At 45.1% G+C, this 27,447-nt stretch overlaps 1 protein-coding gene across 1 annotated transcript in view; it reads right to left on the reverse strand.

Annotated features, from left to right (window-relative positions):
* Positions 1–27,447, reverse strand: part of nek7 (NIMA-related kinase 7) — a 50,015-nt gene that overhangs the window by 22,308 nt on the left and 260 nt on the right. Inside the window, exons 2-5 of the mRNA XM_030784208.1 lie at positions 13,162–13,243; positions 7,975–8,115; positions 5,292–5,354; positions 2,130–2,240 (exon numbers count right to left, since the gene is read on the reverse strand). Of these exons, the coding sequence (XP_030640068.1) occupies positions 2,130–2,240; positions 5,292–5,354; positions 7,975–8,115; positions 13,162–13,215 (369 nt within the window). The 5' untranslated portion in view covers positions 13,216–13,243. The remainder of the gene's footprint in view (positions 1–2,129; positions 2,241–5,291; positions 5,355–7,974; positions 8,116–13,161; positions 13,244–27,447) is intronic.

The raw sequence follows: 27,447 nt of genomic DNA on the forward strand, positions 1-27,447 counted from the left end.
CTCACATCCAAACAAAAGCCTGTGGATCTATTCTTCCCCAGCCCTTTCTATTTGCATATCAGAGGGCCGTTTGATGTCAATGGGGGAGCACGCTGGCCCCCTCTCTTGCCTTTAAAAGCAAACACAGCACATGCAATATTCCGTAAGTGCATGCAAATCAAGGACCATTTGATTTCATTTGAATTCTGAGATGGTCAGAGTAAGGGTGGGGGGTGGAGAGTGGTGGTTGAAGGAGGGGAGAGGTTGGTGGATGGGGGAGGGAGAAAAAAAAAAATCAAAAAGAATAAAAAATGTTAAATTCATGCATTCTGAGCTTCTGTTTTACATATGGGCTTCAGTGTACGGTTGTGGGGGGGGGGTTTTCCGGCGTGTAAGAGGATTCCTCCTGATGTGTACCTTCAGAGTGACATTGTTTAATAAATAAATGATATTAATTAAAGGGGCGAGCCGGAGAAAGAGAGAGAGGGAGAGAGTGAGAGAGAGAGAGAGATGCCGGGGAAAAGGGAACGCCGGGGGCCTTTCGCCCGTGCAGACGAGCGCAGACAGGAAAAAGCCGCTGCTGACAAGGCCTGAATATTCAGCGAGTCCGGACGGGACCGGCTTCGTGCGGGAGACCTGTTTGTTATTATTTCTCCTAAGCCCGCCATGTTGAAAGCCTCATAGATGGCTAATCCTTCCTGCTCCTAATTTGCAGTGCAAACCTACAAATACCACCCCCCCGCACCCTACCCCCCAAAAAAAGCCTCGTCAACGATGCCTCTACCGTGGATCATTTATGCAAGACGAGGTGTGTGTGTGTGTGTGTGTCTGTATGTGTCTTTATAGGTGGAGCATTTATATTCAGGGCCTTAATTTGCCAGGGTCAGGCTGCGAATCCCAGAGTCTTCCACAGTGTAGGAGTTATGGGTGCAGGGGGGGGCGGGGACAAAACCCACGGTGGATAAATGAGGATTCTGAAGTGAGCTGATGCGTGTAGACAGGTGTTGAAAAATGTAGTTATGATTACTGCCAAAAAAAAAAAAAAATCCCCCACATGAATCTGTCTTCAAGGTCTGTTTCCCTAAAACCTTCATCAGGACATCCTGTTCATTCACCTTAAACATCCCACACACCTAAAGAGCTTCAACGGTTCTACACAAACACCACCATCACCAAGGGTTTGTATACATGGCTTCCATTCACACTCTAACTCTAGCTATCCCAAGTATTATTTTTTTTTTTTTTCTTTTTAATCTTAGATATTTTATTAATCCCGAGGGAAAAGTAGGAATCTGAACTTAACCCATCCGTGAGCAGTGAACACACACTAGGAGCAGGGAGCAATGAGCACGCACACGCACACTAGGAGCACTGAGCACACACACCTAGCGGTGTGGGCAGCCGCTTCAGACGCAGCGACCGGGGAGCAGTTGAGAGGTTAGGTGCCTTGGCTAAAGGGCACTTCAGCCGTGGATGTTGAGGGAAGGGAAAGCGCCGTTCATTCACACCCCCAGCCCACATTTTTCCCGCCAGTCCACGGGATCGAACCGGCGACCTACCGGTCCCAAGCCCGCTTCTCTAACGAACCGGCGACCTTTCGGACCCAAGCCCGCATCTCTACCCTTTAGGCCACGGCTGCCCCGCTAACTATCACTCTTAACCATGTTATAACAGACAATGCTTCTAAAAAAACGAATATTTTTGATTCAAAATCTGAAAACGTCCAAAGGCCTGGCTTCTGCTCTTGTCAGACGGTTTGTGTTTTAAATACTATACAATCTCAGTGCTGTTAAAGTGAATTAATCTCCAAGTCAATATTTCTTCTCCATTTCACTTGAAGTCTGAAGGAGTTTAAACGAGACGCGAGCCCGGAAAGAAAAAGCATCTTTCTTTAAATGTGAAGGGAAGGGAAAGAGGAGGGGACACAGCTCTCTTTTTTTTTCCCTTACGCTTCTTTTTAATTCTATTTTTAACTTGTATGCGTGTCATTCAATGTGTGGGTAATGAGCTACATTAAAAGATAGAGTGGAGACTGAATATTGCCTACCCCCCCCCCCCTCTCCGGCCACTTGCCTTGATTGAGTGGTGCAAATGAGATTTCTGAAGTTTAAAAAAAAAAAAAAAATCAGACATGATAGGAGACACAGTACCTTTATCATACGTGAAAGATCTCCGGCGTCTGCTAGTTCCAGAACTATATTCAGTTCATTCTCTTCGATGAATGATGCGTGATATTTAATTACGTTGGGATGATTCAATTGCTGAGAGAGAGAGAGAGAGAGAGAGAGAGAGAGAAAACAAAGTATTAGTTACTGTTTAAATATTAACAGGAGGATGCTGGTCACCAAAAGCTTTCTGAAGTCCTGCACAGAGACCTGAGCAGATGCTTTGTTTAGAAGGACACACTCTGTTAGCATCTAATGGCCGAGGCAGTCACCCTTCCATCAAAGCCAAAGGGCTCCAGCTGAATACATTTATGACACAGAGCATTTAGTGGACACTCTGCTCTGGAAACCACAGTCAAATGTAAAACGACGCCAACAGTTGCTCATGTAATATGCAATGCAGTGTGTGTGTCTTGCCCACTAACGAAGCCAGGGTAGGAAAAGAACAGAGGAGATGAAATTAGAGCGAGAGACGGAGAGAGAGAGAGAGAGAGAGAGAGAGAGAGAAAAAGAGACACAGAGAGAGAGAGAGAGAGAGGAATGTGTTTGTCTGTGACAGAGCAATGCTGCATTTCAAAAGTGATTTCCAACCCCCCCAAAAAAAAACAACAGCAAAAAACAACCCCACCGCCGGCTGATTCTAACAGGCAACATCTTCATGCTTCCATTTCTCTTTGTCCTTTTTCTGTCATCCCGCCCCCCCCCCACACACACACACCGCCCTCGCCCCCCTCCCCGTTTCTGTTTCCCGTTGGTTGGTCAATAAGTGAAAGCATCTAACGTGATAAACAACAACGTGCAAAAAAATAAATAAATAAATAAATAAAAGGGGGGGGGGGAGAACTGGCGCATCAACGGAAAAAGCGGAGGAAGAAAACCGTCGAAGGGCGAGCGTGAGGGCTGGGGGGGGGGGGGGGGGGGGCAGAGAGAGAGAGAGAGAGAGAGAGAGAGAGTTGTGCCCCATGTATGCGGAGTGACACAGCGTCGTCATGGTTATTAAAGAAATGTTCATGCGCGGGACTGATACGTAGGAGGATGCATACGTTCTGTTCCACTCCTCTGACTTTATCAGACGTATTTTTGGATCACAGCTGCAGAGCTGCCCAGACGCCAATGTCATCCCTAACACACAATCTTCTGCCCTAAGCTGCAGTGCCATCAGATACAGACGCATTGGGGTTGGGGGGGGGGGGGGGGGGGGGAGTAATATGAAGAAATTGAAGCGACGCTTTGCTCTTCTTTAATCTCGATAAGTGTGTTAAGTGGGGTAATTTCACCCTCGCTTTGACTTGGGAAGGGATGTTAAACCGACCTTCTGCTTGTGACGACCCGGATTACGGCTGGCAATTACATCACGTTAAGTCAGCTTAATCTGAGCCGAGGTTCCCGGGGCCTGGGACAAAATCTTATGCCCCCGTTTGTCTCAGGAGATATTAACATGTTTGTGGGGTTCTGTATTAACACGTCTTAGTATTGATTCATAAACGGAGAGTGCTCTCGGCTCCAGGAAACCACACACACACACACACGCACACACTGATGGGTGAGATATTAACAAGAAAGTGGGTTAGAGTTACAGCCTAAATTGTTAACATGATAATTAATTACTATTATCACTTCATTAAACCACGCTTGTATCGGTGTATAAATTTCTATTAGAGAGGAGAGGGAGGAAAAAAAAAGAGAGAGAGAGAGAGAGAGGATAAATGGTGAACTCAACGCTGTAATGTAGCGCAGTGTTTAAAGGGGGGGGGAGGAGGAGGCAGAGACAGACAAATAAACAAATGGACAGACAGACACGTGGACCTCAGCGAGAGCAGGGGTCCACTGTCAGTCTTCCTCATTATTTTGATTTGCCACTCTCTTTTTCTTTTCCTGGCTCTCTCGCTCTTTTTTTTTTTTTTTTTTTTTTTTTTTGTTGTTGCCCTGTCCACTGAGGTAGAAGGCACGACTCGGTTTCACACAAACAGCTTATTAGCTGTTTGAGGTGGGCTGGTATAATGACTGAATTCATTAGCAGTGGACTAGAAGTTATTGCTGAGGAGACAAAAGAAAGAGAAAGAGTGAGAGAGAGAGAGAGAGAGAGAGAGAGAGAGGTGACGAGGACGATGACTTGGACCCCTGACCCCGGCAATGGGGGAGCAGCTGCCCGGCAAAGTGTTGCTAAGGAGCATGACAGTGCACTCCGCCCACAACATGACCCCGCCTACAGAAAGGGGGAGGGGGGGGGCGCTAGCCTCACCGTCACAATCACCAAAAATAAACTCAAGAAGGGAAGGGGAGGGGCCAAAGAAGAAATGCGACCACTAATTAGCCAGTCTCTGAGGAAGTACCCGTACCCTCGGAGGGGACTTAGAGTTTTGGCGGGGAGGGGGGGGGGGGGGGGGGGGGGCTGGTTGGTTGGTCATGCAGGGAGTGGAGCAGTCACTGGAATAAGCATGGACAACCAAGGGCATCAAGTGCAATTGAACAGTGATCTGGGTCGAAGCAATTAACATGACAATCAGATGCAGCGCGGAGCAGAGCGACGCATCACATCTGATGAGCGCGGCCCAGACAACAGGGCCAGGAATAATAAAAAAAAAAAAAAAGAAAGAAAAAAAGAAAAAAGAAAAAAAACAAAACAAAACACAAGGCTCTGATCAGGCAGACGCCCGCGCTTATTGGACCTGTCATTAATATGTTAGTTAGCGTTTGCGTGTTGAGCAGCGCCTGTTTAAGGCGGTTTGATAAATGAAAACGCTCCATTTAAAACAGAGCGAGTTGAGATGAGGGGAGAGGGAGAGAGAGAGAGAGAGAGAGAGAGAGAGAGAGAAAGAGAGAGAGCGAAGGGAAAAAAAAAAAAAAAACACATCAAAAGACACATGAGGGAGTCTTCTAAATTTCCACCGCGCTGCACTGTTGCCCCCCTCTTCTAAATATGACTGAGCAAGATAAAAACTATAGTTTTTGGCATTAAAAAAAGAGTCAATCTGAGCCTAGAGGAATGACATGCTGAAGCTAGTGATCTGCTCTCGCCTCATAAGAAACCGGGGTGTCTGGTGCAGATCAATTGTGTTTTTCTGTGGTATCAGGTCTCAGCTGAGGCACCTTTAGAGAACATAACACGGCACACGTTACCATTCTCTCCCCCCTCTGGTTTCTTACCTTCAGGAGGTCTATTTCTTTGATGCAATCTTGCCGTGCTTTGGCATCCATCAAGTCGAATATCTATCAAGAGATGAAAAGGATAGAGAGAGGGAGAGAGAGAGGGGGAGAGAGAGAGAGAGAGAGAGAGAGAGAGAGAGAGGTGTTATGGCATCTCAAGGAAAGAAGGGAATGGGGGTAAAAAAAAAAAAAAAAAAAGAACACAAACAACAACAACAGGAGATTTGACAGCTGAATCTCGTGAGGACGCGTGGCGTGTGAGGGGAGCCGGGCCACGCCCGACTCTGCGCCACGCCCGAACCGGGCAGGGGTTTAGAAGGCGTGTCGGCCTGACCGTCCACAACCCCCACTTTTCAACCAATGGCAGGTCTGGGTTTTAAAACCTCTTGGTTTACAGGAGAGTCTCGGGGCGGAGAGCGCACCTGGAGCCGTGTGCAGTCATCACATTTGCGTTACTTTTTCTGGTGGGCATTGCAAAGCGCTCACAACGCATTCAAAAAAAAAAATAAAAAAAATAACAGTTAACATTCCTATCAGGTAAAGGCAGGTTTTTACAAAAAAATATTTACTGTCGTTAAACTAATGTGGCATTACAGAAGAAAAAACAAAAACCAAAACAACAACAACAAAAAAATCAGAATTTCCAAAGTTAGAGCACTGAAAACGTTTTGACTGACTCTGCGGGGCTGAGTCTTTCATTTAGTCTGAACACTCATTGAGAGAGAAGAGACACGCAGAGGTTTACAGTCTCTGCTGTAGTTATCGTGAGTGATGTGAGGAACATACGCTGATTAATTAGAGCAGTGTCACGAAATGAATCAGATGAATGAGGCCACTCTTCTGGTTTCCTGCTGACAGAAAAGCTTCCCTTTCATTGCACCACACACACACACACACACACACACACACACACACACACACACGTCTAACTACATACATTCTTACATCCCAATCTGATTCTCCTTGACGTTTACAGGCCTTTTCGTCACAATAAAGGAGACATCCATTGATGGTGTGGTGTGAGAAGAGGTCTGTGGATGTAAAAGGCGTTAGGGTGACAGAGAAAAAAAAGAAAAAAGAAAAAAAAAACGATTGGCTTGATGATGGCACAGTTAGAGAGAGAGAGTCCAAACAGGATATGATCTGGCTCTCCCAGAAACACCATCTCACGCTCTCAGCGAGGAATCACTCTGAAATTCAACGTGCCCAGAGCCATGGTCAAACGCACCACAAAAACTCAAGGCAGGGTGTGTGTGTGTGTGTGTAAGTACAAAAATCAGTCATTATTCACAGCCTAGTCACTAGTGTGGTTTTCATCCCCTGCCCACCCCCCCCTTTCGTCTCTTCTCAAGGTAAAGCTGAGATGTGCATGCCCGACCATCCAGCACATAAGCATACAGCCAATCCTCATTTCACCTGCAAGCCAGATGCACAGAGAGAGAGAGATAGAGAGAGAGAGAGACAGGGAGAGAGAGAGGGAGAGAGCGCGCGAGAGAGAGAGAGAGAGAGAGACAGAGACAGAGAGAGAGAGAGAGCGCGAGAGACAGAGAGAGAGAAAGACAGAGAGAGAGAGAGAGAGAGGGAGAGAGGCAGCAGCCGGCATCGTTTAAAAGTTTATTATTGTGCCAGTCATTATCTGGCTTGTACCTGGATACGGCTCTTCCTACCCACAGACCGTCATTAGTCATAATGAAGGTAACGGGAATGACAAGAGATGGCTGGGATGGGGCGAAGATGGAGAAAGAGAGAGAGAGAAAGAGAGAGAGAGAGAGAGAGACAGAGAGAGAGAGAGAGAGGGATGATGAGCAGAGGCCCGGGCAGCAGCGCGGCAGCGGCTGCGGAGAAACCGCACGTACTCGAGCGCTTTAATCTACGACGTGCCAATTATTTTCTCCTGCGCGTCTGCTTTGCGCATCCGTAAGAAAGGCTGCAAACGCTGTTTGTGTTCGCTGTGAATCCTCAAACATTTCAAAAACCCCTGGGTGAGACAATTTATTTGTGTGTGCATGCGTGTGCCTGTGCGGGCGTGCGTGTGTGTGTGTGCGTGCGCATGCCTGTGCCTGTGCGCACGTGTGTGTGTGTGTATCAGAGGTAAAGGGGGTGGAGAAGGAGGAAGGAACGCCGCCGTGTCAGAGGTGAGAGATTCGGCATTGAATATTCATCATCGGGAAAAAGACACATCCTCAGCACACACACACACACACACACACACACACACACACACACACAGCTCCACTCAGGGGCAGGATGGTCACACCAACAGGGATATACACCGACAATGATTACGGCTGTGTGTGCACGCATGGGTGTGTGTGTGTGTGTGTGTGTGAGATTTCATCCTAATTTGATGAACTGCTTTTACAAATCGTAAAATGTTGAACAGCAACTGATGGGCGAAAGCAAATGCATTAAAGTGACTGAAATGTCCTTTTTATCTCAAATGAAGCATATCTGCTCTGCTCTTCATCTATGAATTTAATTAAAAGAAAACTGCTACGTGGAAACATGTACACAGTCAGATACTATCGACAGACCAATTAAAGGAAAAGTATTTATAGAGTCTTTGATTTTAAAAGAGAGATGAGAGAATAATCAATGACGTTTGGCACAGTCCCAAGTGCTTTGTTTCTGTACAATCAGAAAAACGTTTGAGAAGCCATGATGCATTCTTATGGACTCTTACCTGTACTTTTTTCAAAGCTACTGGAGTGTTGTCTATCAAGTACCTGGCCCTGTACACCTCGCTAAACTGGCCCCTCCCAATCTTCTTCTCAATGACAAAATTGCCTAGGTTACTGTAGCCCAGTTCCGGCTGCAGCACTTTCTGGAAATGGAAAGAAAAAGACAACAAAACAAAACAAAACAAAAAAAAAAAAAAAAGGGAGAAAAAACAAACAATGGTTAGAGGAAAAATTACTTTTCTTTTTTTTTTTCTCTCCACTCCTTGATTGTGAGCATAAATCAGGAATGACAAAATAAACTCTGGCAGCTGTTCCCACAGAGGGGCATAGAGGACCTCCTGAACTGAGAAGGCTGAAGGCTGTGTCAGGGCTTGAGGGCTAGGTGTCGTTGGAGGGGGGGGGGGCATCAGAAAAGGAGCGTTGGGGAGAAATGAGCATTAACTGGCCACGTCGGATCCAAACCGAAAACGAAAACCTCTTTCTTTTCCTTTGTCTGCCCGCTCCGATCAAGAAAGTGTGACGTCTTAACGCTTAAGTGACTTATGTTGGACCAGTTAGTGACAAATGCCCCCGCGGTGCTTTTCCGGAAGAATGGCGCGGCGTGTTGACACGTTGTGGTCTAAATTTAAAAGCTAAGCAATACCCGGAATTAGCCCTTTGGGTATGACATGAAGAAAATAAATACAAACACACGTACACACACACACACACACACACACACACACACACATACACACCAAAAAAAAAAAAAAAGCGTGACCTTTAGAGTCCTTTTGTAAACTTGAATTCCGCCATCGCCGCGGCGACAAAAGGTGACAGACATCAGAATGCAACACCGTGTGACGGCCACGGGACACGCTCGGAGGCGGACAACTTTTTTCCCCGCTAAGAGACGAGCGGCGAGAAAAAACGTCCTTACGAAACACGGGCGAAGTGGTCTTATATCTATTCACATCCATTATGTCTCACAGTTAAACAAAGCCAGCATGAAAACAGACCCGGGGCAAAGTGAGCACACTCCTTGCATACACTGCGGGCGCAGCACTGAGCCTAATCCATAACAAACTACACCTACTCTTCCACGGGGGGGGGGGGGGCTCCGTCCTTTGGACCTCTATACGTTTCCAATAGCATTTCGGCAAATTCATCATTAAAAACTACTGACAGAACGGCGGTGGACGACAGGTTTGCTGTGGATTAGAGGAATAAATAAGGGAGGAAGATAAACAGGAGTTCAGAAGGCTCTCTGTGAGCCCCTGCGCACAGACTGTGATTCACCCAACACACTTCTGTACCACTGTCAGCACTGTGTACAGGCTCTGAATTTAGAGAAAAACAGAGAAGGGGTGGGGGGGTGGAGAGGGGAGGGGGGGGAGGGGGGGGGGTTTGACTTTGGAAGCAGCAGTGATACATGGCAGAGTGCTGGGGGATGGATGTAGATCAAGGGCCATCCAATTTAGGCATTTCATTGTTTGCTAACTTGACAGCTTAAAAAAAAAAAAAAAAAAAGGCACGAGCAATGGAATAGCCCCATCCAATTAACACAATGGTGGAGCTTGTTTTTCCTATGACACATAGTCTGCAGCCATATTTTTTTTTTCTGGGACACATCTGGTAGCGGAGAGGAAATTCTCGCCGTTTTCCGTTACAAATACTTCATATTACATACAGCAAAAAAATAAATAATAAGCATTTTTACCTTCTGATTACAACAGACAAAAGTCATTCATTGGTTTTAAAACCAGATTTAGTCTAATGCGGTTTCATTTATACTAAAGTGAAGCAGAGAAAGTATACAGTAGCGTAAAAGCATACAGTAAAGGGAAAAAAAGGTAAAAGCTGGTCCAATTCAATTTTGATTTTATCCAGGTTTTTTTTTTTTTTTTGTGCGATCTCCTTCTTCGAAACAATCAAATGAGCAGATTGGGGAGGGGAGGAGCATGGGGGAGGGGGGGGGGGGGTGGATGTGGTCAGCGCAGCCCTCTGCACTGCCAAAGAGAGAGAGAGAGAGAGAGAGAGAGAGAGGCATCACACAAGGAGCGAGGCATTGCTTTCACTCCCCGCATGTTCGCTTGACAAATGTTAGCATGAGCCGCTAAAGCAGTGTGACAACCGCATGCTGAGAGCAAAGTCGCGCTAATGTGTTCTGGCATGCCGTTCGGTAATCACACATTTACATATGCAATGACCTACATTTGCATGTCAGCTCGCACACTGTCCGGCTTTATTAACGGCGGGCACCTCCTAGCGCCCGGCCGCCCTCGGTGGCGGGAGAGGGCCAGAGGGTGGCGGTTTTTTTTGGCAGCCGAGGGGACGGGCTGCCAGCGAGGATTAGGTCTGACGAGGGCCTGAGCATTAGACACTTCATTAGAGGTAATCTGTTTAACAGTGGGCAGTGTATGTAAACTTCACAGGCCATTTGCGGCACCTTTCCGCCCCCTGGCTTTGCCTTCAAAGGGCAGCGGGGCTCGCGTGGACTGACAGCTTGTCTCATCTGCTGCTTTGTCCTGTCATGCAATTTAGAGGCTCCAAGGCTGACAAGGAATGAAGCATAGCAGCCACAGCCCCTAACGGCCGCTGGGGTCACTCGCCGACGCAACCGCGCAATTTGTACAGATTGCAGCTTGCGGAGGGCGCACAGGGGGGGGCCGTTGTTTGGGACTCGGCGGGAGGCGAAAACAAAAATAAGCGTGAGCGGAGAAAGGAGCAGGAGGCAGGTGGATCACAGAGGAGGTGCTGACCTCGTGTATGCCCCACACACACACACACACACACACACACAGGAATAGGCGTGAGGTCATGCTGGTAATTTTTAGTCTTCCATCTTTGGAATGAATAGCTTTCTGAGCAGCAGATAACAAGGTGAGAGGTAATACCAAAAAAAAAAAAAAAATCAACGTTGGAAGGAGACAAGGAGACAAGACAGTGTTTGAGTGACTTGTCAGATGCTCCGCTCTCCGTTAGCTCTTAGTGCAAACCGGAGGAAGACGGGTCAAAGGGGGCAGAAGCAAAGCATTCTGGGAATGACCAGAAGGGACAACGGGTCTGATGGGGGGGCGGGACGGTGGGGGCACACGGGCGGGCAGGCAGGGCAGGCCACTGGTGACATGGGTGCAAAAAAGAAAGCCAAAAAAAAAAGAACCCAAACAAACAAACCTACTCAGACACCAGAGTATGCAGGAAGCTGGGTTGGTGCTGACAGTGGAGTGTGAGAGAGAGAGAGAGAGAACAGAGGACAAAACAGAAAGAGCAGAGGATCAGTGGTGACGTGACAGCACAGGACTGCCATAGGCCGCCAGTGAGAGGACAACACAAGGGGCTGAGGAGGTGCAAGATCCTGCACTCTGTTTTGGGCCAGCGGTCGAAAAACAGGGGTGGGAGTGTTTTTTTTGGGGGGGGGGGGGGGGGGTTGTTGGGGGGGGGGGGGCACAGGAGATCAGGTTATCGTGTTTTTTTTTGCATCGCCGCGCTCTCATTCCCATGCAAAAATTTACGCCCAACCTCGCCAGTGCTTCTGCCACCACCGTTACTCCTCAATCTGCTCCGGCGTTTAAAACCCTTCTCGCTTTAGGAATAGGATTTGCTCTGTCAGAACCCGCCTCGACGATCAAAATCGGATCAGAAAACTTCGCCCTCCCACTCACTCAATGAGCAAATGCCCCATTAAAAATGCACGTCTTGCCAACTCACCCAGTATATCTTATGCATATGCATGGTACCTCCGGGACCCAGAGATACGATATCGGCAGCCGGGCTGGATATCTACCATTGTGTACAGCAAGTTTCTTTGAGTTTTTCCTCCCTTTTCTCCTCTTCTCCCTGAAAATGCTGAACCTGGGGAAACTATTGAAGGGAGACTCGTTTGGGATAATCCATCAGACTTCCGGATGGTAACTGTCCTCTCCTGCCGTCTTTGGATATCAACACAAATCTTACCCTCTCTACACTGTTTTTGGGGTGTTACTTCTGTCGTTTTACCACACACAGAGTTCCCATTCTCAAAAACACGTTCAAAATTTCCACAAATTTTAATGGCGGCGTACTGAGTAGAATTTCCACGACCTTTAAAGGGCAATCGTGTTATTTCGCGTTGGGGCAGTAGGCTGTGACGGACACGACCGCCCAACGCACGCACATTTAGCGTTTCCTTAACCTGCAACCACGGTTGACTACCAGGAGTCTCTTTTCAGAGTAAAATGTTGGTTTTTGATGAACGTTAACTCATGTAACTAATGTAATTCAGATTCTGATTCCTATATACCTGTCCATAGACTGAGCCCTGGGGGGACTCCAGAGAACACGGACAGTCTTGGAAAAAGCTACGCTCGATGAGTCACCTCGGACACCATCACTAAAAGACAAGTGCACAGGTAAAATACCAAATAAGGGGCACAAAGAAGAAAACCTTAAGAGGTAATGTTGTACCATCTGACCAACCCAGTCGTTTTGTTTCACCGTAAGCCTTCTTCAATCGAGTCTCTGCCGATAACACGTCTAACGCGACTTTCCAGAACACCACAACTAAATGGGAAATTGATTGGATTGGAAAGCAAAACGTGCTCACAGGTTTTTGAATAAAAGAAAAACCTAATCCTGTACCTGCTCAGTGCATCGTAACGCTACTTTCAGGGAAACAGCTGATTGGTGAGGGGTGAGACAGTGGAGGTGGAAAAGCAGATATATAACACAGAGAGAGAGAGAGAGAAACTCGTAGATGCTGAGCTTCAACACCTCTCTGTGTCTCAGGGACGGCAGTGGAAAAACACATGATGGCTTCCATACGCCAAGCCCTGCCTTTTTTTTTTTCCCCCCTTTCTTTCTTTTTTTTTTTTTCCCTTTTTTTTTTGTCGAGTGCAAAATCTAATTTTCACCTCCAGCCCCACACACGGGGAGGGAACTCGCTGGGAGAAACACACAGACCAGCACCTGTCTCTGTGGGAGGATTGACAAAGACATTTGACAGGGCAGATGTGAAGGGACGACAGGGTAGCAACCCCACTGCATGCTGGGAAACGAGCAGGCTACAGACAGTTGGCAGAAGATAGCCTACAGAGAGAAAACTTCAATGGATTCAGAGTGAATCTATAGGTTAAGATAAAACTGGAAAAGTGTCTTGGTGTTAGCAGGTAATATGTATAGGGGAGTATATATGTGTGTGTGTGTGTGAGAGAGTCTGTAAAGAATCATACCTGCGGCTGATAAACTGGAACCATCGGTTGCTGTCCTTGCGGCTGGGCATCCATACTGACAGGAACTCAGTCCCTTAAACCCCTACAAAAAAAAAAAAGACACCAAAAATTCCCATGAGCAACCAAGAACCAAAAAAAAAAAAAAAAAAAAAAAAAAAAACAAGGTCCCCTCCACATAACAATGGTTCCTGTATTGTTGAACATGTGAATCTGGTAATCGAATTACGGCCGTGAGCGGCCCTCCTGACAATCACGTGGTGTCAGTGAGGGGCTGACCGCCGTCACCTCGCCGGCGAAGCCGATCCGTCGAGAACACGGAAAGCCGTTGTGTTAATGAGAGCGGAGAAGCACCAGACGCCAGCGAGCCTTCCCTCGGAATCTTAGAACTCAATTTACAACACTTCCGTCTGAGAAGCGGAATAATCCACACGGACTTCACCCGCAGCGTAATAGCGCGGTCGATAATGTAATTCTTAGTCGAATAACCCACTCGGTCTTTGAGGCCAGTTTAAGTGTGATGAAAAATGATATTTTCATACACCCCCCCCCCCCCCCCCCCCCCCCACACACACACACACACACACACACACACACACACACACAGAGTGGTATAGGTATACAGAGTGGTTCACCAATTGCTCAGATTGCGTGCACACACAAAAGCCCACATAAAAATACATTACCTTTGGTTTAAAGACAGAAGAGCGAACAAACACATGGGTACAGAGATTGGTGCCTGTGGAGGCAGAGGGAATAAATTAGCCGAGGTGTGTGTGACAGAAAGCTAATACAAAAGACGGCTCGTGTTCCCTTACATCAAGTGGAAGAAGGCCCTGTGTACGTTCGGCAGGCATCAAAATTTTAATGACTCTGACGGTGACTAGCGGCGGTTGTCACACGACTACCGGCGCGGTATGGCGAATCCAGCAGTGTCCCATCGCATTGAAGGGGATATGAATTTAAAAAAAGAGAAGAAAAGGAAAAAAAAAAAACAATCCCCTTTCATACGAGGCCATTTACATGTCGTTCGCCACGGAGAGCGTCTGTCTCCGCCATGCAGTCAGGACAGAAAGAGGGAGAGAGAGAGAGAGAGGGAGAGAGAGAGACAAGGGGAGCTCAAGCCAATTAAAATCCCTCATGCCAGAGCACGGGGTACACAGTCGAGTTGTCAAGGAGGCAAGGGAAAAAAAATTCTTTCTGATTTAGCAAAGGTTAATAATGTTAATTATACAAATCCAGCATCACGTCTCAGTGGCAGTGTGTGTGTGCGTGTGTGTGAGAGAGAGAGAGAGAGAGAGAGAGAGAGAGAGAGAGAGAGAGAGGATACACATCTGTTTACTTTTCATTTTGTTGTTTTACTACTCTGCTCATTTCTATTTCAGCTCACTGAAGATACTACAAACCTACACTTTTATAAAGGGTTCAAGTTAGCCCAATGTCATTTTCAACTTTTAGACTTTTTGTGATGAGTGCAAACCCCTGACAAATTCAAAATCACATCGATACTGTTTTTTCTTTTCTTTTTTTTTTTTTAACCATACAGATGAACTGCTAAATATAGGTAAGCTTGTTCTAAACGTTTGAGGTTGACTCTAAACAAACTGAGAGCTTTACTTGCGTGAATAAGATTCAAAAGTAGAAGAATGTTTCGGTGTGGCCTAGCCGCGACTGTGCTGGCATTTTGACTGAGGCGTCGCGGGACAAGTTGCCCTCACTAGCAGTTAGTTCCACCTCGCTCTCGAGCATTTTAGATTGGAGCTGGCACCATCACTTCCCTCCCTGACCTATTCTGTGTGTCAAAATACCTCCAGGGCATCTGGGTTTTACATCACAAAAACCCAGCCTGCCTGCCTGCCTCCTCCAACACCCTCATTAACAGAACCAATTAAGAATGCCAGAACAGATCAATGCCCCGGCACCAGAGCAAAGAGAAAAGAACAATTATCGGACCCAGACTTTGCCCCCTTTCCAGACAGGACACTGAGTCGGCCCTAAAACAACGAGAGCTGGGTTTTTTGACTTAGTACGCCGGACTGACTTAGTACGGTGGTCTATGCATGTCGTCTTTTGATACTGCTGCTTGTAGTGTGTGCAAATAACATGGGGCTCTGCAAGGTGCCTGTGTGGTTTTGCAAAGCAAGCCGCTGCACTAGATCTCAATTAGGCTACGCATAGACTTGTATGACAAAACTGCCACTGTAGCAGAGAAGGGCACCAAACTGGGCACCAAATAGCGGGGCATGGTTTTTGTGTGCATGTGTGTGTGTGTGTTTTTTTATACTACTGTGTAAATGCACAAGTGGGCCAGAGGAACTGCCTAAGGTAAAGGTTGAATCTTGTTAAAGCTGTTTTTTCATTCATAAATAGGGATATTGTCTCCCTGGTGTGTCTGAATCTGCCTTATGAAGAGTATGGGTGACTTTAATTACTCTGTGACTAAAAGGACCTCTTTTCTTTTTTTTCTTTTTTTTTTAAGAAGTCAAACCAAAAGCGAAGCAGGCCAAGCCAAAAGTCTCCAGATGGTACGCTCCTACTGATGAAGACTTACACAAGTCTGTCCATTTAGTTTGCAGCGAGGGATGGTCAGATCTAAAAACATTACGCAGGCAGCAAATAATACTGGAAGATAACTCTAAGACGAAATAATGATCCGAGATCTCGAAACAAGTATAAACCGCCGGCCCGAACAAACTTAATTTTCTGACTGCGTTCCAAAAACAGGTCATCTGATGAGCTGCAGAGCTCCAATTACAGACCGGTCTGATTACGAGTGGACCGTCATTTTCTAGAAGGAGCAAAACGCTATCAGGATCGTCTGAAATTTCAGATGCGCGTTTAGATGGTCTCTCCAGTCCTCAAAAGTCAGCGTGGCGTAATTCCATCAAAGCTCCACTCCCACATCCAGAAAAACCAGCCCCCAAGAGGTGTCTGGAGACCCCCGTCACCCAGCAGAACTGCTCACCTAGAACTAGCCTCATCGGAATAATGTGCCATTTTACTGAGAGATGGTGCATGATCGCGACTGGCTTTATCTTTTCTCTAATCCTCATTTCCTGTCTGCTGCATTATTCATTTGGGGGTTGGGGGTGGGGGTGGGCAGGGAAAACAATGGAAAGGGATTAAAAAGTGGATCAAGGAAGCGGAGGAAGATCCAGCGAGGAAAGGTTTGGAGAGTTAACTGGCCCTGTTGAGAGTAACGTAACTCAAGCGTACACACTTCACAGACGGTGAATATGAACGCGGGCTGATGAGCGGGTTTTGCTTCAGTTTCTCCAACGGTCAGAGAGAGAGAGAGAGAGAGAGAGAGAGAGCGAGAGAGAGAGAGAGAGAAGGAAAGTCACTTGCAACAGGGTTGGAGATGTGGAACTCTCAGAATCAAAAGGATCTTTGAGCCTCTGAATACAGTGGAAATGGTGTCCATGATTACAAGAAATGGGGGAAACCTTTGAGTTTTCCTTTCTCTCTCTCTCTCTCTCCCCCATAAAAGACAAGTCAGCACCATCTGATCATCTCAGAATCTTTTGAGAAGAAAAAGCTTAATGATGCTGGGGTCAGAAAATTGAAAGAACTCCTGTTCTTCAAGTTATTTTAATCACAGTCACAGTCAAAAAAAAAAAAAATCATTAGTCTAGAAGTGCGAGCCACCAAAAGAAGACCAATTACAACTCAGTGCAGCTGTGTGACTTTGTTGGTTTCACGTCTGAAGATCTTCAGTTGAATGCTACATTTCATTGTCATTACTCAGAGGCCAAGAACAACCCAAAAAGCTTCAGAAATATTCTCGCGGATACCAATGGAATTTCAACTGAATTCAATTTTTTTGATCATTTTTGAATACTGTTTTACACATCCAGTGTCTGAGGAATTGGTAACATGTACAGATTATTTAAAAAAAAAAAAAAAATCTCGTATAAAATGACTGAGACTATGGTGATACACAACTAATGTCTTTAAGTAAAAAAAAAAATACTGTGAAAAACTTCAAGTAACGGAATACAAGTAATTTCTTTCAAACTTCAGTATACGAAACGGCCGCACCACATATGGGACAAAAGAGGGATATTCAAGCATGTCGTTTTTCCTCGTTCCTCAATTTTCCAGGTAATCTGGGCAGACAAGTTGCAAGCCCTAATACTGCCTGTCTGATTCTCCTCAAACCCAATATCAATAAAAACTCAGAATACTGCATGCTGGCACAAAATGCACAAAGGCACCGCGTATTATTCACATAGACCAAAATAACACATAACCGTACGCCTTCAACCTGGAGATTGTTTTTCACATATTTTCTACACATATTTCCATAATGGAGAAAGGGGGGGGGGGGGGGGGGGGGAATGGGGTACTGAGGCCTTCGGGGAGCTCAGGCCAGCAATCCATAAAGCTGCGCGATGCCTATTTATAGAGTTTCTTTACATTTTTCACTTTCATATTTTTGTAGGCCAATGATCATTTCCCAGCAGAGGTAAATAGCACAACGCAAATGGCCTCTACCTGTGAGGGCTAGGACGCTGTATGCCACCACACACAAAGCAACACACGTTCTTTTTTTGGTTTTGTTTTGGTTTTTTGACTGCCCCCAAACTACTTTTTTGCAGAACCCCTAGGAGACCCCTGAGACCATCCGTGTCAAAAAAAAAATAAAAAAAGCCGCCTATCCCTGGACGTGAAAACAGCCTTCAGCTGCAACCCCACACTTTGCGTTGCCGGTCTCTTCGTCACTTGGACTGGGAGGGGAGGGGAGGGGAGGGGGGGGGGGGGGTGATGATGAGGGGGAGGTAGCGGGGCGGGGTTTGGTGGTCTATCCACACTTGTCTCGTTCAAACGGCGATAGCCAGACGCATGCTCATGAGAATGGGGCTTAAGTGTGTGCAGGTGTCGTGAGATCCCCTCCGCTCCTGACTCAAAAGGGAGGGCTCGGCGGAGCTGGCACCCGCCAACGGGACCCTGCCCCCCCCCCCAACCGCTGGCTCTTGACTGCCTCTCTCACTCTCAAGGGTCAGTGTGACGAATCGATTTCTTTTCTTCTTTTTTTTTTTTTTTTTTGCTCCCCCCCCCCATCCGACGAGGGCTTTTTGTTGGACTGCCGTCAACCCCTTTGCTGCAGGTGTTTGTATAGTTAGAGGGCTTGAATGAGACCTGTTAATTAATCTGAGGTTGAAAACATCTCCTGCCTGGTTGTTTGATGTGTGAGGGCTCATCAGCGAGGAGGGATTATAAGGAAGATGCAAATCATCTATTAGCCGTACGAGATCTGAAAACATAGACCACTCACCCGGCCCACTTGTCCTTGCGAAGATGACCGATTTGAATAACACCAGACGCTAATTAAGATATTACACGGGTACTGACTGTGCTCTTTGAGGGGATTTCAATTTCTGTGCGTTCGTGTCGGATAAAACGAGAGAGAGTCGCTCTTGATCCTCCTTACACTTGGACGGAAATACCTGTATTGTCTCTGTGTCAATATTTTGGATTACATATTGGGAATCTGCCATAGATCTTTGTGTGTGACCTGAAAATGAACCTCTGTGTTCAGCTTTTGGAACAAACACACAATGTTGCCTGAGCCATACAAAACAGCCCAAAGAGAAAGAGCGAGAGAAATTTGAGAGTCCCTGCACTTCAACAGACATTTTGTGTGTGCGTGTGTGTGTGTGTGTGTATGTATACATAATATATGTGTGTGTGTCCGTGTGTGTATGATGTGTGTGGTATGTGTGGGGAGAGAGAGAGACAGAGAGAGAGAAAGAGAGAGAGGGAGAGAGAGAGAGAGAGAGAGACTAAAGAACACACAGAGGTGCCAGTCTTCTGCCGCTGAAACTACCCGCCTGAGGTGAAGAGAACATGTGGTACTGTTAAAAAAACAAACAAACAAAAAAAAAACATTCCTGCAGTAAACATCACAATTATGCTTCACATACAAAGTCCCATTGTGGTGGGTCTTCCTTCACCCTTTCACTTACTTCTCATGAAGCTTATAAAACCGCTAATAACATTAGCATGGCTCTCTGTGGAAAATATGAGTGTCTGAGGCCTCAAGTTGGAGGCCGCGTACAGGCCAGTCGAGAACCTCTAAATGATTAAACATGAGGCCTTTTCGGTTCGGAGACAGAGGAGCTGCCACATTTGAGACGCTAAAGGGATCTTTTCCCTTCCGCCACAGGGACCGGTCCAGTCATCCCAGCGTGTCTGCCAGCGCTGCCGGGAAATCAGGTGACTGTGAGCAATGCGTGAACCTTCGGTGACTGCGCACGAGAATTCGCAGCTTCCCCGGGCTATTCGTTCTGCTCTTCCAGATCTCCCTCGCTTCATAACGTTAGCGTGCCGCGCCGAAAACAGTCACAACCTCCGAGGGAATCGTGAGAGCTTTGGTTTGTTTAGTTTAGTTAACATTAAGCTTATTCTGAGACTACAGATAACAAAGATATAGCAACTACTGACAAATGCTGATAACCATGGAAAAAAAAAGTCCATTCCACAGAAAGTCTCTGTTCCTGTCCAGGGGAGACCGTTCACTTGGATTTTACATCCATACTGGGGGGGGAGGACATGACTAGAGTGATTACATGGTTCATTATTAATTACCATTCTCTTTCTAAGAGTTATGGTAGTGTCCTTATCAAACAATGAACCCTGCTGTTTGGGCACTGGAAAACCTTTGGTTAGAATTCCTGACCCCTTTCGTGTCTGCACATCATGTCGTCTAATGAGGACTTTATTTGTTAACCGTGTCACTGACCACAAAATTATCTTCCTAACCTTTGACCGCAATAGAATATGACAATTTCCACCACGGGGCTAAATTTCTGTTATTGGTAGCAGCTAGAGGGGCAGCCCACGAGGAGCAATCAAGATAATAAGAGCTTACAACCTCGAAAATAGTCACCCCCCCCCCGCCCCATACCCCTACCACCTTCCCCCGGCTTTCTTTTTTTGGGGTCTGTAGAGAGGGAGGAATTGTATGACAAAATTCTGTAATATTCTGCCAGTCACCGAGAGAACAAACATACCCTACATTCCAGCTGAGGATTTTTTTTCATCCTCCACACAGAACAGCAGCTGGTAAGCATGGAGCATTGTATCCGCATATTAATGATGCAACAATCATCATAATGGATGCTATTCAATGCATTTTTCCTTCGAATAGTTGCCCGGCCAGTAGGAGCCAGTACTTTATTTTTTAAAAAAAAAAAAAGAAAACTTTGGAGAAAGCGAGCAGGCGCGTGCGTGCACACACACACACACACACACAGCGATGTGAGCCACTGGTAAGTCAAAAAAAAAACTTCCCTGGAATTTCTGCCAGTCCTGATTCATACCAGCATTGAGTCTTTAAGGCCTGACGAAAGCTTTCTGGGCTAAAATATGCATCTGCACAGGGGCCAAGACCTTCAAACACTGCTGGTCTACCAGGAGAAATGTAATATATAATACATGCAGCCTCATTATATTCTCCTTATATCTCGGAAAAAAAAAAAAAAGTCATTCCTCAATGTGACTATGCTGAGAGCTTCAGGTTTGAGATCTACTTCAACAGAACATTAAGCAAACGACAAATCTTTCGGGTAAGAAAGAGAGGCCGCTAAAACATTCTATTGACACGCTACAGTCACAAAGTGGAGTACTGACCGAACAGGTTCACCTATATTATCACTCACGTAGAATGTCAGTTTGAACTAAATCACAAGATCCACACGGACTGTTTGTCTCATCGTCCTTCGTGATGTGATCTTTTAAAAAAAAAAAAAAACCCAGAGGAAAGGAAGGGGAGGATGTGAAAGGAGGTTAATGCAGAGTGTTCAGTCGACGCTGTTTACTTTGCCTCCGTCTCTTCGTCTGGCGTTCCCGCGGTGAGGAGCAGGCTATCACTGAATCACGCTGGCCCCTGAAGGAGGTTATATCTCCGTCTTTGTCTGTCTGTCTCTCCCTCTCTCTCTCTCTCTCTGTTCTACATGCCTTGAGGGACTTCCCTTTTAAACTCCTGAGAGCAAGGCATGTTCCGTACCCTGCCAAGCCACCTCAGAGCTTCATCGAAATCCCCCCCCTCCCCCCCACCGTCTTTCCACCAAAAGACTTCCGCACAGCTCCAACCATTACCCTGTCCCTCCACCCCCCCCCCACATCTTTATCCCCTGTCGCTTTATCTGAGGCACAGAGCATGACTTTAAAGAGCCTCTCCTCCCTGAATCTTTTATAGGGCACCAAGGATCTATGCTTCCTATGAAAAGAACATTGCAGGAGGAGTTGCTCTCCCAGTCTTAACTTTGGCTTCGGTTTTTTAACTGATCGTCTGCTTTTTGGAGTGACTCGTCAAGTTTCATTGACAGGTTGGGGTTCAAATAACCTCGGTACGCCAGTCACACGGCATCGCATGGGGGTAATGTCCTGTCAGAAGGGGCCAAGAAAATACAGAGACGTGCATAAATAAACAAGTGAGGTAAATAAATAGTCACAGATAAATAAATAGTCACATTCATTCATAGCTGCTCTCCAGTTTCCAAAACTGTTTGGCTAATGAACTTTTCCACTTAAGAATAACTTCAAAGACCAAAAAACGTACTTCGAAAGGAATTCTGAGCAGTTTACAAATCACACAAATATATGTGTTAACGAGAGATAACCAAAAATTCTCCTGCCCTGTGCGTAGACAACAGAGAGGCGATACTGCATTTAAAAAACAACAAGCAAGCAATTAGCAACAGGCTCTAAAAGACGTGAGCAGATTCAAGTTAACAAACACCAAGCGGTGGAGCGTCTCCAGGGAGACGGTAAACGACGTCGCAACGGGGCAACCAATCAAACGACACCTCACGAACATCATGTCACCGACACAGAATAATGGCCTGTCGGTGCTTCATACACCATTCAAGTATCTCATAAGAACAAGCAAATATCTGGATGAATTGGAGATATCTGGGTCTCTAGTTTTCAAGCATAGACATGAAACACCCTGAAACCGTAACACCACAAATAATTAACTGATCTGTTGCCAAGATAATCAATGCCTTGGATTGAACGGGATCGCCCGCTCGTTTCTCAGGATGATATTAAAACTAGGAGGGCTTGGCCGTACCACACAAACAGCATAGGTAAATGAAGGCAGTGAACTTCTCACACATTTTAAGCACACTCGTCACAGCTGCGAAACTGGCCAGGCTCCAACAATGCTGGGCACTTACACTGCGTTAGCTTTCTTGGAAAATTACTTAACAGCATACCTCAGGAAAAACAGGCTTTTGTGTGTATGTGTGTGTGTGTGTACAAACACAGTCTTTATAGACACACACACACACATATTTTATATATATATTTGCAATAATAGGTCTCCTGCCTCAACATGTCATGAGGTTTGCGTTGTGAAGTATGAAGCTTGTAAACTAAAATTAGAGGACAAGGCCTGAGCTGGTTAAAAAAAAAAAAACCATACAGAGAGAGATTTAAAAATAAAAGGGCGGGGGGGGGGGGGGTGATCATCAAACTATTGTTTTTCATTTAAAATCTCTCACATTAGCATAGTCAATGACGTTCTGCTTCTCAGGTGCCTTATGTGTCTAGAGTTGTTACAATTCCAAATGTTGCTGCACAATTAATTGTCTCGGGAATAATTGCAACGAACAATATAATTGTAACTTTCGGCCAAATTTAAGATATATATATATATATATATATATATATATATATATATATATATATATATATATATATATATATATATATATTTTTTTTTTTTTTTTAGCAAATTAAAGTTTTGAATGAATCCCGGGATACATCTTTTGGTTATTTCACTGTTACATGGCCCAGATAATGTAATAACACAAGTACACAGCCTGTGAAGTAAACTACGCCTCTTTATTATCATAAAACATTGCATTTTTTTGCTTAAATGAACATATAATTGACAATAGAACATTTATCCTCATCAACAAAAAACAAAACATTAATTACTAACAAAAAACCCCACTAAATTAAATTAGGAGTATAAAAAATAGTCTTCACTGTTGGCAAAACTACGTGACAAAATAGTGGTTATGCTATAGCTGACAGCAGGCTGATAGTCTAATCCCTCCCCAAATGACCAATTGCCCAATCGTAGTTTAGCTGAACTCAGACGGGCTTGCAGACTCCCCACATTTTGACAGGACCAACAAGACAGTGACAAGCCATTTTTGTTTCTTACAAACTCTAAATGAAAACTCCAGTGAAAACCAAACGTGTATCAGTTTAATCTTATGGGCATTTCTCAAAGGTACAACACCGCTTCTCATGAAACTGCCCAATTCTGTTTGGATTTTTAACGTTCGAAAGCCGACTTGACCTCGCAACCGTAAGTCAATGTGGGCGGGGCGTCCTCTGATGGGACAGCTACTGTTCTGTCACGCTACAGGGTGCACGCGGGCATTGGAAACATGTTTTTTGGATGCAAACAAAAGTGTGACCATGCTTTGACCTCTCTCTCTCTCAAAAAAAAAAAATGCTTTACCGCCATTGAACAGAGAAACCGCGATCACATCGAAAAATCGCCTTTAGACAATTCTGAAATAATTGTTGCCATAATATCACCGATCGAATATCACGAAAAATAAATATGAATGACAAGAGGCACCGTAAACATTGTAAAACGCGGCCTATTCCTCAACAGTGGTCATAACACGTATTAGCATATTCTGAAAACGGTAGAAGCAGAAATATGGTTATAGAAGCGGATAAGGACCTATATCAATCACTATAAAAGAGTGCAACATCAAAAAATGTAATATTAATGAGACTCCCTGGGACTCTTTTTTTTTTTTGCTGGTTTCCACATGAATTGGCACAAACTCCAGCGGTTCAACACACAGTTTGACCTGGAGACACACTGATGTGACACACACACACACACACACACACACACACACTCTGTGTTCAAAGAGAAACCAGGCTCCTTTCATCTGCTGCTGCTTTTTTTTTTTTTTTTTTTTTTGAAATACTAACCCCAAACCCATGCCATCTGTCTTATTCCGATCCGATATGAAAAAACTTAAGGATGCACATATTCGAAGGGCTTTCGCGGGGGCAACGACATACAGGGGTTTATGCAGCTCACCCTGTTTACAGCACACCGTGTGCTGCGCTATAAAATATTCACTGTTAAACTGTCAACGAAGCTGGCCCACCGCCCGCTGAGCGCAGTGTGGTGGCACGGGCCCTTCTGCCCCACCCCCTTCCACCAATGCCTGCTCGCCCCCCCCCCCCCCCGCCCCCCCCCAAAAAAACCCACACTTGGAGACCTTCAAGACTGGCTAAATACCCCGCTGGCTTGCACAGGCCTGGCTTCAGACATCTGTAAAATATTTTTATTCGCTGCCCCAAAACCGCACTGGCAAAGGTCTCCCAGTTCCAACTTGGCATGACTTCTGAAAAAAAGAAAAAGAAAAAAAAAAAAAAAAGAAAGCGGCATGACTGCTTCCTGCAGCTTTCTAGCAGGCTGTTTGTGCCCCCCCCCCTCCCCTCCCCTCACTGAAAGAGGAGCAGAGAAAGCAAGGGCCCTTGCTAGGAGACCCCAGGACCAGGGAATTCTCCTGGCACGCCCCAGGCTCCGTCAGAGCCGCGGGCCAAACAAACCGACTGAAAACCCCTGCGAGCGCTACCCGCGCACGGCTCGCAGACGCCGCTATCCGCGGGCGCACGGGGCCAAAAAACAAAAATATTCACGGCCTTTTTAAAAAACATTGCAAGCGCGTATTCAGGTGTCTGCCTCCCTCCTTTCTCGAAATCGTGCTAAATCCCACGTGAAATATTAAGACTCATTTGGAGTAAAGTCGTAACAAATACCGATAGAATTCCATTTGGAGATGACGAGAGAGGGAGAGCGATGTTCATCCACCCCCCCCCCCCCATAACGCAGATTCATTCTGCTTTTTTCTCATCTCATGACAAATGTTTATAGTCACTGTCGCTGTTATTGTGTTTACAGCGGCATATGCATCTTTTAATTATTCCATGAAAGTGAATTCATATCCTGTGGGATTTGTATAAAAATCAAAAGCGATGAGCATAAAAAAAAAGGACTACAGAGAAATCACGAAAACACATTTTTTTTTTCCATCTTTAAATAGGCTCTGCAAACTGTGCCAAACCAGATTAAGCAAAATAAATAAGTAAAAACTACAAACCTAAAAGTCTATGCTCATTTAAATGTCCACTGCCATCCAGATATCGGACAGCTGTTATCAAAGAATTTTTTAAAATATGTTTTTGTTTTGTGTGTGTGTGTGTGTGTGTGTGTATGTGTGTGTGTGGAATGAGTTCTTTTAATGCCCTTTTTTGTGATATTTTGTTTTCTAAAGAACACATAGCATGTTACAGCTGTAACTTGATTTGATCAGTTTTTCAAAACATCACTTATGGAACCTAAATTCATGCTTTTGGGGTTTTTTTCTCTCTTTATATTCATTTGCACCTGCATTTCTTGGTCAAAACTACTTATGCAAAGAATCTCAAAATGACCATATCTTTGTGATGTCGCAGAAAACTCTCTGCCCCAACACTCCCTATTGGTCTACATTTACCATCATCTTACCAGAGTGGCTGTGATGTCACCAAATAAAGAACCAATCACATATTTTTCAGTGACAGATTGTGGACTTGTATTTCCACAGTGTAGTTCTTCACTAGTTTTCAACCCGTTCCTCAGAGCTCCCCACCCTGCCTTGCACGTTTCTGTTTCACCCCTGCATTACCACACCTGATTTCACCGGTCAACTAATCATCAAGCCCTTAATGAGCTCAATGAGCTGTGACAACGAAAGGCTACAAACAAAAATATCCAAGAAGAGGAGGCTCTGAGGAACAGAGTGAGAAGGAGCAGTGCAACTTACACTTCATTAGTTTGACTGAATGCAAAGTAAAATGTCTTAGCAGATGGTCTGATTAATTCTTGAGAGACTACCTTATCTATAGGAACCAACAGGATTTTGATTCTGTAAAAACTATCAAAAAACCGCTGAGGCTTCCACCTTAAGGCAAGTGTCATACATTTTAAAGAGGTTTTGAAATGTAATTATATCATACATAATTTATTTTTATTGACAATGAAAGCACCTGTGAAAGAATATATAGTGATGGCGTGAGAACCATAAAGCAAGGGGCAAACACACTAGCTTTCATGGTCCTTTTCCTCACAAATAAATATGTCCAGACATGTATTTTTATGTACCTAACCACCATAAGGTGCACAAAGTCCTCAACCTTTTTCCAACATTAAACCGTCGTATTTTACATATGACTGTATTTGGAAACATTTAAAAGCAGGAATGTCCCCTTCCTATTACAATCCAAACATTATCCTTTATCCCCAAGAACATCAGTGCAGCACCTGAATAAGTTACAACAGTCTGACGTCAAGAAACGTCAATAATACGGAAAATATTGAGGGAACTTCCATTTATCAACGCCATAAAAAAAAAAAGCTTGAAGTTGAAAATCAGTGCTCTGATAAGCACCACGAAATGTAGCTGCCAAACAATCAAACATAACATGTGTTATGCTAAATACCACTAAAGTGATCGGTCTAACCCCTGAATGACTCATACGCAGACAATATTACTTTTTCAGGCAACTTCTCACAGTTAGTTAATTAAATAATTTATTAACGAACAATCGCTACAGTTCACCGATTTCATGAAGTCTAAGATTAGTGAGGTTGACAGCATTATAATGTTGCTTCACAACAGTCTCGAACTATTTGAGAGAACTGACTGTGTCCCATTGCTGACTACAACAATATACTACGTGAAAAGTTACCATACGTGATCTGTAATGAGTCGGTTTTCTGGGACTTTGTTACCATTTTGCAATATTACATTTGTGTATCAAGTGCTCACTGGGTGTTCTGACAAGCATATTACACATTAGCTACATGTGTCATTTTCGTTAGCAAGTTCAGTCACTCCTTTTGTGTCAGTTATTTCGGGGAAGTCAAACGGTCGGGCAAGCTGGCCCACGTCAACTAGGAGTTAGCGAGAGTTTAGCAATGACACGAACTTGTCATGTAAGCTATCCTAGCCTGTACGCTAGGTAGCAATAGCACTGCTAAGTACTTCAAATAAACTTTCCCGCTCGGAGTGTCTGTTTAAACGCTTATTTGAAAGACATCAGTAACATCACTATCTCAGCGAAACACGCGCAGATGTTGTGTCCTTATGTTAAACGTGTTAAAACGGTTATGAGCACTTGATAAGCCTCCTGTAACATTTGAAAACCCAATTATGTGGACAGACATGTCGCTAGCATAGCCACTTAGCT

The sequence above is a fragment of the Chanos chanos genome, chromosome 9 (genome assembly GCF_902362185.1).
Source record: "Chanos chanos chromosome 9, fChaCha1.1, whole genome shotgun sequence".
Classification (NCBI taxonomy): Eukaryota; Metazoa; Chordata; class Actinopteri; order Gonorynchiformes; family Chanidae; genus Chanos; species Chanos chanos.